Source organism: Bombus affinis, chromosome 15, assembly GCF_024516045.1.
Source record: "Bombus affinis isolate iyBomAffi1 chromosome 15, iyBomAffi1.2, whole genome shotgun sequence".
NCBI classification, from domain to species: domain Eukaryota; kingdom Metazoa; phylum Arthropoda; class Insecta; order Hymenoptera; family Apidae; genus Bombus; species Bombus affinis.
This window is the reverse complement of record NC_066358.1, coordinates 8,762,584-8,777,771: the sequence shown is the minus strand read 5'-3', so window position 1 is coordinate 8,777,771 and position 15,188 is coordinate 8,762,584. Positions and strand designations below refer to the sequence as shown.

Here is a 15,188-nt window from a genome sequence, read left to right as displayed (position 1 = left end):
GCCGCGGGAGAAGAACCTCGTGCGGAACAGGGGCCAAAAATTAAACCTCTGAGACAATAGGTCAAGCGTCCATAGAAATGGAAACACCAAACACGCCCTTTGCTTTATTTCCTTCGCGGAACACAAACGGAGAGCGGCGAATCAATCGATCTCGCCTCCTGCTCTTCCACGAGACGCGTCGCCAACTTTCATCGCGCGTCCTCGAACGTCGTTGTCGTTCAACGCCGAAGCTCGACGAATCGCTATTTCTAGAAAGTGATTTTCCATTTTATCTCTGTTTCCTCTTTCAATCGCGTGCTGTGTAACGCCGTACGCGTTCTATGCGCCTTGTGTCGGAGCTCTACTTGTCCAAACATTTTCAGCAGATCCGCGAAACATGGAAAATCGTTTACAAATATGTTTAATCGCCGTTACGAGACACGAGGTGTCTTTATTTATCACTTGCAACTTCTCGCTCGAACATTCTCGGCGAACGCTTCATCGCGTCGAAGATTTTAACGATGTCACCGAGAATAAAATTTCACCGTGCGTCTATCGCGTTTCGTTTTAGACGCGTCAATCCTGAAACCGCTTCGGGTCGAGTCTCTGGTGAGCGTGCGATCGAAGGATAAAGCGGTCGTTCTTGATAACCAAGGACAACGAAGCGAAACCTCTTTAAGGAAAGTACCGTCTTCGGCAATCGAATTACCGGCAGGGTCAGTCGGCCCCGCCAAGCCGCGGTAAACTTGTAAAACAATAAAAGCTTCCGGTGACCCAGCGAACCGGTACATTGAGTTAGCCAACTCCAACTTTTCACCGGAAACCACCGCAAACTCGAACCGTGTAGCAGTCAGGATGTCCAAGCCCCGGCTTTTTCCAGCTCTTGTCGACCAAACCGGGAAACTACGAGACCGATCGTGACGAGTCTTAAAGCGTTAAAATCTAACAAGCGTTTGATACATAGAAGTACGAGTATACGTTGGTCGTGTGTAAATAACGTAAGCGGCGGCGAAAGTAAGCGAAACACGCTGGAAAGAGGTCGGCGCGACCAAAGTGCCGAGTACTTTATTAATATCTTTGCGATGAATCGTTTAGATTATTAAAAACGGCAAATAAATTCCGCCGTCGTGCCGAACTTCTTCCAACTTTTCCTCTCGTCCCCTTATTTTCCCGAAACTTTGAACGTTCAGCAAATTATGCCACGCGACGCGCTCAAGTTGCAGCTAACGTTTCCTTGCGAACTACATCCGCGTGCTTAACTACTGTCATAACGGTATTCGTTAAAATGATCGATCTGCCGTTAATCCATCGTGCGCAGAGTCAGTCAACTGCGAAACCGTTCTCCGCGCGTGAATACGTTCGATTCTCGGCTATTTTTACCACACTCTGTTTAATCTTCGTTCATCCTGAAACACCTAGCGTGTCCCCCCTGGGCCGGTGATTCGGCGAGTCGCTCTCTCCAAGCAGAATATCGAGGAGCCCTGGAGCGCGGACGCGTTTTTCCCCCTGTGCATCGGCAGATCGAAATAAAACGGCCAGGCATAATGAAAATAACGGCGCGCCGTGTCGCTGGACAGCGAAAGAAATAAAGCCGGGGTTGAGAGACGACGAGGTTGAGGGATACGCGAGGGCCACGCGAGGGTCAGAGGGACAGGGAGAGGAAGGGAAGCAGAGGAGAGAGGCGGGGGACGGGGGTGGGCGTTCTCACGATTATACGAGCAACCCTTTGCTGCGTGAACACGCCGCGCTGGTCGTCGCGAGGCGAGGGCATGCGTGCAGGCCTGCTATATCCATTACGCTTATTACAACCCCGACCGCCGCCACTATCCTTTAACCATCCGCTCCCTCGTACCACCGCCCACCCTTTTACGTGGATGAACATCGATCGACACCCGACCTGGAACAGTCCGTCCACCAGGTAACCAAATTGCCCCCATTCTCGGGAATTCTCTCTCTTCGGAAACGAGCTGCCGGTCGCTTCTTCTTCGTACTCGATTTTTCTTCCCACTCGCGTCATTACGCGCCCTGTCACGCCAACGTTTCCCGCGCCCCTCTCGCCTACAGTTCGCATAGCGCGAGTCGATTACGCGCAATGCCACTGTCTCCTCGATCGATCCTCTTTCGACCGATAATCGCTCGTTGCCTGCCTTTCCAGAGACGTTTCCTTCTTCTATCGTTTCGTATGTCGTTACAGGAGAACCGTACTCTTTTTACGCAAGTTGATACGGCTCGATCCATCCAGGCTGGCTTCCAAGCGGAGAGAACATGAAAAAGCAGGCAGTTCGCTGCCAAATAGACGATTGGTTGCCGTTAACGAGAGCAGGATAGGTCGATGGGTTTACGATCTCTAAGCCTGATGAAACGAAGTAACCAACGATGGAGCGAGTATCTTGCGCTTTTGTCGTCGAAGCAGATTAACACGCGTACGCTAATTGGTATAATTTTAATAGTCGATGGATGAAGCAACGTACGAAACGTCGTCGATGATCCCTGTACTCTCGTTGCTTCTTGCTTGCGAAGAGCGAAGCTTCTTCCTCGACAGCGACGAAAGCAGCGTCGCTGCACGTGGCTGCGTATAGTTGTGCGCGAAACGCGGTTCCACAATTTACAGGGTAAAAGCGACCGAGCGTGATATATCGTACGGTGCCGCTAAGTGGAAGCTGACGCTCTCTTTTTCCCCTGGTCCCTCTTTTTCCCAGAGACAGCGGAGCGTACAAGAGACACAGAGGAGACAGAGACGACGAGGAAAGCGCGAGAACGCGGCGCGACCAGAGGAGGAAAAAGAGGCTGCGGGGAAGTTGTTCGGACGAGCAGCTGTATTAAGTGCGCCTATAGATTACGCTCGGGGAAAAAGTGGAGACCCCGGCACGCTAAAACGTTCCGGAAAAAAGATTACCCTATGCACTCCATACGTCATTCGTGCGCGGCCCGTTTCTGTGCACACGCGTAAGCAGCAGTGTCTTCGCGTTGTTTGCCCGTGATGACGTCGCGCCGTTCCTACTTGGCGAGTCGATCGACCGATCAACAAATATATCGAATAAAAATAAGTAATATCGCGATAATTTCGGCACGCGGTACACCGATAAAGTCTTGCCCTATCCATTCGTTCACGGTTCCATTTCATTTCCTTTCAACGTCGAAATAAAGCTAATTCCGTGGACTTTCTCAGCTCGTATCGCGTTTCGACAGATGGATAAGAAGCAAATGACACACCGCGTTCTAACGACGCAGCATGTTTTTATTAATGTTCGTTTAGATTGCGAATTTAAAGTCACGCGACGCCAGTTCGCGTTCCACGAGATTACCAAAAATTGTGGCAAAGTGGGATCGTACCTGACCGATAACGTTAAACTCGTAGGCAGAGTAATCGTAATGTGGACTGGACAGAGAGTTATAGAAGAGACGTAAGATTCGCTGTAAAATTGCTGGAAACGTTCGTTAAAAAGAGCGAGATGATCGTTCGGGTAAAAAAGCAAAGGAACGATCGAAAGATTATTTTAAAGGAAATACGTATCTCTTTAAAAGTTACGGGACAAAATGTTCGTTTAGAGGATTTAGTGGCTGCTAAGGAAGGGAGAAAGCACGAGGTTATTCAAGAACAAACGATAAAGTTTCTTCGTCGAAATTTATTAGTTTCAGTTTCGTTCCTACTTCTAGCGAACCTTACAAAGCGTACACGTTCGACCTCTGTTTCTTCGATCGATCAGCGAGTTAATCGCAACACGTCGTGGCGAACGAGGTGAACAGGCAATGGAATCGCGAACGATCGATCGTGAAATTTTCGTACAGCCGCGCAGCGTCGGCCAAGTACGCGCTTCGTATTACGCGCAATCTGTTCCTGCTTTCTCTTTTTCAGTTTGTATCGTAACGCCGAACCATAGTTTTACATTGATTGCTTACAAGAAAGAGTATTATTACGTGGGACGATCGAGCTAAATTACTTCGAAAATATAAACGGTACACGAGTACTCTGATTAGAATAATCTTCCCTTAAACGTTAGTTTTCAGCGATGATAAAATAACGTTCGTTTTACTTTTCTTCTTCTTTCTCGACCATTTTTCCCCTTGTTCGATTCGTTTGTTAGAGCGACGGTCGATATCAACGCTCGTCATATCGATCAACAGGAATGAACACGATATTTAAGATTGAAAACGACAAATGTTTTACCAGTTTTGATCGTTTAATCGTCTTATAGATAGGCAAAGTAGGAAATACCTGACGCGTTTGTTATATTGTAGAAATATCGCTATCGATTTGAAAAGACAAAGAGAAATGACAAAAAAAGGAAGAAATATTTTACGATGCAACTTGATTTTGTACACCGTATCGTCGCGTAGGTGCAACTTAATTCTTAAACTCTACATTTTATTGTCGATCGTACATAATAAGTATAGAAAATAAATTCTATAAGAGATTTTTTCAGTCGCAAATAACGCGTTCATTCCTTTCTCGAACAAACGGCGACCAAAAAGTGGTCCTATTTCTAGCTATTCAAGCTTGTAAAATTTATTGCAGGATTATTTATTATACACACGTCGAATTTCGTATAAAACTTTGTCGTTCTATAAAATTCAACCTCTCACGTCCAGCATCGCGGAAAGTTCGATTATCTCTTTCTGTGACAACTTACGATAATCAGGCTTTAGACGAAACTTATTTAAACGTATTACAACGTCTTCGGATCTACCTGTATAACGGAAATTAAATCAATTTTATCGAAAGTTGAAATGAAACTCTCGATTCCCGTCGATCGAAAAATCAACGCGGTAAATCGCGATAGAGTCGACGAAAACACGAAAAGAAGAATAAATAGAGGCAACTGTGTGTATGTGTTTGCACGTTTTCTTTTGTAAATAAGATCTTTCAGTTTAGCCATTGAGCTACAAAACTTTGACGGAAAAGTTACATCGTAGCGTTAACTTACGCGATCCTTGCCTTCTTTAATACAGAGTTAAATATTCGCTAAATATATGTATACAGTATATATAATATATATATATATATATAATACTTGAATATTAATTGCATTGGCAGGACATTGCACAAGTGCGTTCGCTGCACCCACGAAAACCTGTACCTTTTTATAAGTACTCACTTTCGTCCTTCTCCTTTCGATAATAAATAATCTTACATTGCACTATGATAAATTCATATCGTTGTGAAATAAATATCTATTCGAAGAGCACGTTGCATTTGTAATATCGATAAATATTTTATATCAACCCATTCAGCGTCACAATACGACTGCAATAACATTATTAATAAATAACAGGCTCCTGGCTTTCGAGTTTCGTTCCCGTATTTCTGAGAAACAGGATCTTGTACCATATTCGCAAGATCCTCTACTCGTTGCAACTAAATAAATTACAACGATCATTGATAACTTTTAAAATAAAAGACTCGAGTCACGGATACTTTAGATATTTCGATACGAATGTTTAGTTGCGTATGCGTAGTGAAATGGAATGTACATGTTGTCTTACGAAGTATCAAAGGTTTTCGCATCTTATTTCTTCAAATTTGAATTTTCTCGAAATAATTGTCGTTAGAAATGCAGAATGTACTAGGGAACAAACGGGGTATAAACAAAGAAGAAAACGAGTAACGGTCGAAGCAAAAATACAACAAAAGAAGATGGCAAGTAAAACGTGTAAATAAATCTAAACAACGATAAATAAACGGAAGGAAATTGTGTAGCGCTGAATGCGTTGCTGGTATACTTAAATTAAAATATACCTTTGATTTCTTATAAATAAACATTTATCATATATAATCGATCTTGATTAAATACGTACACGCGTTTATGCGAGACTCGCAAAAAGTATATTTGCCACTAAATAACGAAGCGAGAGCACGTGTTATCCTAGAAATTCTCTGCCGAAGAAACTTTACGAATTTTTTAAACGGGTGCTTCTCAATTAACAAAATTGCTATAACGCGATCTGTTTATCGTTTTTTGTTATTCGTTTATTTGCCGTGGCCGAGTTGCAAGAAAACTATCGTGGTAAAAAGTCGTAACGAAACCGAGAACCATCACCACGTATCCTTACGTCATATAACTTCCGTGACAATCTTCATCTCAACGAAACGAAGCAGGAAAAAGTATGTGCGCCTTAAAGCACAGAAATTTCTGCGTTTTTACAATGTAAAGCGTGTCAAAAATGCCGATATATGATAATATTAATGTCTAAGAATGTATCTTCGTTTTCTCAAACGTCTCTTTCTTGCCTTTCGAGCTTCTTCCTACTCCCTCTCTCTCTCTCTCTCTTCCCCCCTTTTTTTTATTTTTTTGACGTTAGCTCGATCGACTACCGTGTTTAGACACATTTTACGGAGTAAAAAGGACAGAAATTTGTATCGACTCGGTACGGTTCACGTGGTTTCACATACGCACGGACGTACGTTATTCTAATTCTAACGAGTCGTAGCTCGATCATTGCACGACAGCTAAAAACGTTTAAAAGGCCCGTTCAAAAGACACGTTCATTTGCACGAATTATTGGCACGCGTGAAAACGAGAGAAACAAGTATACGCTACGTACTAAACGGACAAATACAATTACGATCGTAAGGTTATAAAGCCTGCGAATCGCTGACCGGACTAGATTCAAAAACACGCAAGTCCGTTTTAAACTCGTTTCCACCTGATCCTTTTTTCTTTTTTTTTTTTTCTTTAGCAGTTTTCAACGGCAATTACGCTGTTTGACTAAAAATGCACGAACGACTGTAATTGGGAACACGGGAATGAAAGCACGCTTTTAATCGTTTTAATGTCCCGTGAAATGTTTCAGTTGAATATCCGTTCGGAAATCGTTGCAACGATGAGGCAACGAAAACGAAAAGGTTGACGGGTTTTCTTTCGAAACGTTGAATATTTCGCGGCAAGTGGAGAGAATTTTCGAAAACATGGCAACGAGTATTTCGCTAGCTTGCACTTGGCTAACGTTGCGAGCGAAACGGACTTGCCGAGTTTTGTATCTTCCACGCAATAGCGAACGATTACACGGTGAAATAGCGAAATCAGAAATAATCAGTTTACTTTCTTAACGGATAATTCTAACTCACGATTGTACAATTAATATGAATTACATTTACCAAGTAAAGTGGTAATATCAACGACGATATTTGAAGCATGAAAATTGTTTGCTTACGTGCGTCCATCACGAAATTGAAAGGGAACCGAAGAGTTTTTGTACAGAAACAAATGAACTTTTCTCGTTATCCGGTTCGTCTAAGCAAGATATTTCCTAATAAAATTTCTATTTCTAACAAATATCCAAAAATAAGATATTAACGAAATTTTGTCGTCATTTGGTATTTTAGAAACAATTCTCCTCGAGAAACAACCGAAATAAATATCTTAGAACTAACAACCGAGGAGTTGCGGCAAGAAAGAAAATAATATTCGTAAATAAACGTTTACCATTTTTGTCGTGTGATGTAATACGTAGTCACACGGATATAAAGAAAAATATAATTAATAACGCAAACAGAAAAGCTGTGTAAAGTATGATTATATCACGTTGTAAATAATGTCCGTAGGAAAAGAGCCTAAGACTAGAAAGTGTCATTCTTGAACGACTAGAAGAACTGAAATGATCGCAAAAAAGGAAGCAAAGACTCGATCACGAAAAAATCCGCTACTTCGTTCACCGATCTGGAACTCGGCACATTACGCGGAGAGAAATTATAATTCGTACGCAGGTAGAAAAGCACATATTTTCGAACGTTTTCGTCGCTATTTACATTTCATTTATTTCTATATAAAATAGGAAGACCGCCAAAGCTGTATATCGAAAGCGTTGCTAAAATAATCGGCAAGCTTTGATGAACAAAAGTCACGTAAAAGGAATTTCAACGTGATAAAACTGTAATAATTAAGAAAACAAAGATTCTTCCTTTCATTTTTGAACTTCGTAGCTTGTGCCGCGTATCACGTTGCGAACGTTAGAATTTCATTAGAATACGCATGCGAGAAGAAGAAGCTATCACAGACGCGAGCATAAAGTAAAGAAACATATAGAAGTGATTTCAACGCGTGCAATGCGTCAACGACTTTCGATAACAAGCATATACGCTTATCGTACGAAATTTTGCATTTGTATAAACGTTTCGAGAATTCTACGCTATGCGTTGAAGATAAGCGTTTATGACGTCGAGGAGAACTCGCGAATCGAAGATCGTTAGCAGCATTATTGATTTTCGCAATAACGATTGAAAGTTGAACGCCCGAATGACGTTCGAAAGGAATAAAAAAAAAGATGCATTCGAATGCATTTCTTCGCAATTATTGCTTTCTGCAAAAAAAACCCTTCGATTGGTCGGCTGTTAAAAGTGACAGGATCGTGGTAAAAATTTAGCCTCCTAGTCTCTTCGCCAATTCGATTCGAATTTTTACAATTACCCTGCGTGTGTGTAATAGCACGTGCATTCGGCATAAATACGTCGCAATGTCGAGTACCAGCCTCGAGACAGCTCTCCAACGATGGACGTACGTAACGACAATTTTCTCAAAACTGTTCCCCGAACCTTCTTCGAACGGAATAGAAACGATGATCCTGCGGTTAACTACGTCCACGAAGTTCATCGCGTGTAACGAAGATACTTGAAGAAACTTAAACGAACTAATCGAATCGCAATTGGGACGATTATGGATCAACCGAGTCCTTCAGCAAACGGACCAACGGATTTAGCTTACCATCGTCCGAATTTCTGTACTCCTCCAGCAGCTGTGAAATAGAACATTCATTTGGTTTGTTTGTAATTTTCTCTTTCGCTTATCCAGCCTTCTAACGTTAACGATTGAAAATATCGTTCTCGTCTTAAGAATTTGTTAAACGAAAAATATCAAAGGTATCGAGTCGAGTTAAAATTTCATAAAATTTGGATAATTTCGATGATTTGAGAAGAGAGATACCGATAAAAATCTCTTCGAAGTAAACGAGATTTACCTGATAAGATAATTCGCAAGACAGGACTGCTGTAGCCTCCGGATTTTGATGCGTGGCTGCCAAGAGCGTCGGGAAAATATATGACGTCAATCCTGGAGCACCGTAGAACGGAAATGGAAGAGTACACAGTTGCTGAAGAACGCTTGGTCCTGCTCCAACCGATTGAAGTACCAACTGAAACAGATTTTAAACGTTACGACCGAATTCACAAACGGTTAACTACGAGAGTAGCTAAATCGATTCTTTCAAACGGACGGGTCCGTCGTACGATTGGTTTTCCATTGCAAAACACCCACATGAAGCTACTAGCTAACAGGTAGGTTCATGGTCGTTACACAGAACGAAGATGATCAGTTACGGCGGGCCGAATGTGCCGTGAGATCATTAATTTCCTTAAATATCGTGGGAAACAACACGCCTATATAATCCAGGTGTCGGTACGTGGCAAGTTCTTGTTGCAGGAACAAGAGAACGTCGCGACGTACATCTGCGGTTCAACGAGTGTCTTCGAACAGGTTTGTGCACCTGTGAAAAGGTCTCCTGCAGGAAGTACCCACATTACGAATTTTTATTTCCTCACCTACGTCCCTCGTTACACGCGTACCCTCTGGTAATGCTCCGACCATTCGCCAAGTGTGCATTTCGATCAGGTGAATGCGCTGATAATCCGTTTTCAAGATCTCACCGTTTTACGACGTTTCAAAGGTGAGCCGACCAACGATGGTCAAAGCGATTCGATGGAAAATATTCGTCGATGATGTTGCCAATTTTTATTACGTGTATATTATCGGTTTCGCTAAAACTTGTGAAAAATAAGTCGTCAACGAGCGTATCGCTTTGTAATTTTATATTACGTCAAGCGAAGGATACATTGCACCGATAAATTATGCGCTACTCTATGGTAAACCTTTTTCCTCCGCGTACCATTTTCTGCGTTATTTTAAAAGATCATTTTTACGCGGCATAAAACCGCCAACTGGATTTACGACGATCGTGAATCCTACGTATTTTTATCGTATTTAAAAGGCCGTGAGCAAACTGCTTGGATAACAAGTAGAGAACGCTTGACTGGAAAATTCGCCCTAATACAAAGAAAGTGTTCGGTCGTTTATACAGTTCGTTAGAAGCCTTCGTACGAGTCCAATTCCTCTGCTCTCGACGGCGGCGCATTTTTACCTGATATCTCGAGGGGGCGACTAAAAATAGAGGGAAAGGAGTCCTCTAAGCAGAACAATTAGGCTGACGATAGGCGAAGGTTGTCCCGTCGAAATGCTCGAGAAGCGCTTTGTACCTATGGGGTCTAATCTTAGCTAGTCGTTGCTTCTCGATATCCTTCAGCATAGATCGAATACTTTGGTGATTTCCGAGAGGCCGATATCTCAAAAACGAGGTTCGATAGTCGCGCAGAAAGGAAGGACGTGGCGACGCGACGTTCTCCAAGGCGCCACATATTTCCACGTGTAGTCTGTTCCGTGACTAGAAATATCTCGATGAATAGGAGGGAAAAACGTTCAACCGGCAATCTCTATCTAGAGATACCTGCTTTTCCTGCTATAGAATTCTCGTTAACCGAGCTACCCTTTGCTTTTGTCAGAGTCGAGTATAATTTCGTATCTTAGAGACAACAAAGATCTAAAGCGATATCTTTGACTAGATTATTATTTAAAGTAACTTGAAATAGCATAGGTATTAGGAAATATTCGTGGTAACGGTCAAAAGTAGCCTACCTTAAATTCGTAACCGTTCGAATAATTATAGACTCACAAAGCTGTACCGAACCAGTCTCGAAAGTTAGGTACGCGTGTTTGTCGTTTGCTCACGAACTTGGCAATAAAGTTACTGAAACAGGCAGAAATAAATTGTACCGGCTACGAGAATATTCGGGAGGAATTCAGAGAAGACGATTAGCTGATATGCAGCGACAAAATGACAGCATGTTTTCACCAACATAGAGAAAGCTAGAAGTTACGACATCGAAGATGCTCAATGAAGTTTGTTTTCCGAAATCTATATTCCGAGTCTCGAAATTCGAATTCTAAGAAATTGGAACCTGTGAAACCTAGGACGTTGTGATATTTTCTTTTTTCCATTCCTACAGGGTGTTCCGTGTTAATGCAGTCTACAGCGTTTAAGAAGTAACGCGGAAAGATGAAAACAAACACGAATCTACACGTTGTTTCTAAAAGGAAAATCCGATCGAGTATTCAACGAGGAGATGATTTTAAATTCGGGGATAGATCGATCGAGCATTAAAAGAAGAAGAGTAGTCTTAACTTAGAAGTCCATTCAAGAAGCATCTCGTTCGAAGTAGTTAGAGAGCGTCTGTAATGTAAACATCTCAACGGGTATTCGTAAAATCTCCGAGCAACTCTTTATTTTACCAAACGATCCACAAATATCACGCGTACACAACTCCGTCGAGTAACAAATTAAATCTATATTTTTCACGAAACATCGTTCCTCAGGTATCCGAGCCATTCGACGCACGAAGGAGGAGAATATATCGTTTACATGGAACAAGCGGGAACGTGTCGCCACTCTGCCAGTAAATCTCAGTACCGCGATTTATCGATGAAAATATCGATCGGTGACGCGTCGAGTATTTATCCGCGATCCACGGCGAGTGTGGCGAGCGCCGAAACGAAAACCAACCGGACCACGAGCCATCATCCATCAACTCGCGGAATGGGCGATCGAGTCACCCGGTACATTCGCGTGAAATGCGGCCCGCAACACGCGACGAAGAAGGAAGAAGCTGTTAGACACAACACACTCAGCGGACCTCCCATCAATATACGGCCGAATGCAGTTAAGATATATTTACTCGGTTCCATTCCATACGTCAGCCCCGTGCAGCCGCGCAGCGCCGAGCCGCGCCGGGCCGCGCTGAGCCGGCGAGGAGGGTGCATCAATCCAGCGCGTGCTGGATGCATCGGGATGTGTAGCGTTGAGTGCACCGACGACGTCGCGCATTCGTCTTTCGTCGCCTTTTTTAAGAAGGTCCGTTGCTTGTCTGCGCTTGCCTGCCGAAAGTGCATCCGATATGGGACGGGGAAACTAGCGGAAAAACGCTTTTAACCTTTAACTGCCGGCCGATTCGGCTGGTGAATTGCGAGGGGACCATCCGGGGCAACGACGGTCTCGTTACACGATTTATGCGCGTTACCAGCTTTGCTTTCTCCCCCGACCTGGGGATGCGGCGGAATCGTTGCGGTTCCGGAGATGATCTTGGAAACTTTCTGAGAATCGAGCTCGAGATTGCAACGAGCTCGTTGATAAACGTTCAACGCGTGTTTACGAGCTTGGAGAATTTATTTCGCCTAATGTTACACGCTAAGAAACACGTATGTCGTGGAAATTGCGCGAAATGACTTTAATTCGGAGAACACTTTCGGAGCGCGGGCTTACCTGATTTTCCGGGTTGTTAACTGCAAAATATCCCAGAACCTGGAATAGTTCTGACAGGATGTAAGTACCACTAGTGTTCTGCGCAGGTCCAATTTCCGACTTGTGCGATATTGGATCTCGCGATAATCGGGTTATCACATGACTAGCTATCAGTCGCCATTGCAGGTTGGTACCTTCTGCTCCTAGGAGATTCTGAAATCAGAAGATTTGCGTTCTGAGAGAAATTGCCTGCAGTCTAGTTGGGAGAATTCGTTCAAAATTTTCACGAAACGTGGTTCCAAAATGATCGCGCGATTAGACGATTAATAGACGTTGGACGTATCGGGAAATATTCTTAAACCGTCGTCTCTACGTAACGAGACGGATCTCTTTGAAACGCAACGAGAGACAGACCCCCGCGTAGGTTAAAGAACAGCCAGACTTGGTTGTCAGAAAGTCAAAGAGAATAGATAATAAACGTTGGTTTTTCGACAAACGCCGGCTGCGTGGACCACAAGGATAATCGAGGCGGTGCCCCATGAGACTCAGCAGGCTCTCCAACGGGACACTGGATAGCCCTTATGGTTTTTGTGGACGGGGGCGCGAGCTTTCGATTCAATTCGTGGTTCGATCATTGCAGACTACACGGGAGACCTTTCTATCTTGACAGGCGAACCCCTACGACACGCGATATATACGTATAATATCTCTATTGCACTTTCTGCGGTACTCGATCTAATAAAGAGGATACGGTGATCGAGAGAACAACGATCCAAGTTTACTTTCCCGATAAGATTTCGTTAATCTCCGCATCCACGGAAAATTTCCCTTTCTCGAGACTTAGATTAATGCTAATCGAAACGTAGATTAACGCCGTTCGATCGATAGGATGAAATTACATTTTCAAAGTTTGCAGTTAGTATAAGATAAAGAGTGCCACGACAGAGGTTACAGTTGATACGTGAGACAAAGCGAAGGAGTTAATTGCGGATCCTTTGTCTTTTCCCCTACATCAAACGGTGGTTAATTAATTAAACGTCGTGTCCTATTGGTCAGGGAAACGGATAAAGTTAAACTTCCCTCGCTTGTTAACACTCGCACGATACTTTTCATCGTTCCCTTTTAAAACAAATAGACAGGCTTTTCGTATGTATTTGATGAACCACTTTCGATCGATGTTTCTTTCGAGTCGACGTTATTAAAGCGAATTTTACCTGCACAAATTTTATACTATTGAAAATACTCGAAAGGACAAAATATACAGTAACAGGTTAAAAGATACGTTGAGGTACGTACCTGTAATTTCTGAATGTTCAGCCCTGCGATCGATTTAAGTAGCCTAAGGCTGCGAACGATCAGAATCCTCATAGGTTGGGATACCGTAATCTGATTAGGCGTCGGAGAGGATCCTTTCTGATTTTGCGGTGTGAGTGCAACTGCAGCGTAAAGTGCACCGATCGCCCCCGCAGCTTCGGCCGAGGCCAGCGTCGAGAGAAGGTGCGACTCGACGTTGGTCTGCTCGACGTTGTTGTTGCCCTCGTGAATATTTCCCACATCTTGATCCGTTGATTTCTTTAAATGGCAACAGATGCGATAAAGTAGATCGTACGACGACGACAAAACTGGCGATTCGTGGTCCTGATCCACGAAAAAGTCGGTTTCGATCAGAGCTCGACTGTGACGAAACACTCGATCTACCAATCCACCTGCTACCAAGTACCTGAAACACCGATAACGTTTAACATTGTTACTAACTCTGCTATTTGTAGTAGCTTGAGCCACGTGTAATCTACCCTGGCAAGCATAAATCATGACTCGTTTTATCGTAATAAATTTATGTTAAAAAACGTAACGATATATGGGCGGATAGCATACATATCGACAAGAGGTTATTCTACGTTGAGAAATAACTGGAAAAAAGTACAAAGCGTCGGCGAATGAGACTTTAAACTCTCGACTAACGATTCTAAAACAAAGCTGCGAGTGCAGCTGTCACCTCGTGTTTGTCACTCGTCGATGTACTCGATTCTTTGGCGACGTTCATTCGCACCGAGGTAACGCTATCGTTACGTCGATCGTTCGTTAATTCCGATTGTCTCGATTCAATAAAGACTTGTCGCAGTGTACACCGATCGGTATACGAGAGAACAGGCGACACCGTGTCTCTCGTTCACGGCGGCAAAGTGTGCATATGGGTTCCGATAGATTTGGCGTTATAAATCGTCGCGGGGGGATGTAACAGGCAAAAAGAGGCGCGTTCGCTAGAGAGACAGAAGAAAAAAAACAATGTATTGCTTACAGGACAGCATGTGCGATGGCGTAACACGAGAGGATTATAACATCAGTGGGTAATTCTGCGCGCACAAGCCGGCAGAAGAGGGAACAAGCGTCGGCGCATGCGATGCTCATTCTATCGGGTTGTTGTATGTGTTTTTCTTTTCTCGTACGGCACCCATCCGCCCTTCCTTTCACTCGTGACCCCCCAGCGACCGGGTTGTCGAGGGTGCGCGGCTGTCAGTGCGTATTATCGCCGCCCCCTTTCCACCGAAACACCGACATGCTTGGGCTACGCTCGCCTGCCGCCGATCAGCATTCGAATATGAAGTAGTCCGGTGGAGGGCCAACTGTCTCCTCTAATCATAACTAGCTGCAAGCTAATCCGACGCCACTGAACTCGACACGCACACTTCCGCGGACTCCCGTTCTCTATGCCACGGGGACTTTCCGAGAGAAAGAGCAACCCTTGCTCCAGACTCGATAATGAAACGGTCCCGCCGCCATAGTTGCTCGATTGATATGTCACGATTCGGCTTGTTCCGGGGGTTAGGCTAGCTATTAATTACGCGCGATTGAAGATACGTCCGTTTAAA

General features: G+C 43.7%; 1 protein-coding gene across 2 annotated transcripts in view; it reads right to left on the bottom strand.

Moving 5' to 3' along the window:
* Positions 1 to 3,585: 3,585 nt before the first annotated feature.
* The window catches only part of LOC126924661 (S phase cyclin A-associated protein in the endoplasmic reticulum), a 32,257-nt gene continuing 20,654 nt past the window's right edge, over positions 3,586 to 15,188 (bottom strand). For both annotated transcript variants that reach the window (XM_050739364.1, XM_050739366.1), the window contains exons 12-15: positions 13,615 to 14,038; positions 12,340 to 12,531; positions 8,932 to 9,105; positions 3,586 to 8,709 (exon numbers count right to left, since the gene is read on the bottom strand). In XM_050739364.1, the coding sequence (XP_050595321.1) occupies positions 8,629 to 8,709; positions 8,932 to 9,105; positions 12,340 to 12,531; positions 13,615 to 14,038 (871 nt within the window). In that variant the 3' untranslated portion in view covers positions 3,586 to 8,628. The remainder of the gene's footprint in view (positions 8,710 to 8,931; positions 9,106 to 12,339; positions 12,532 to 13,614; positions 14,039 to 15,188) is intronic.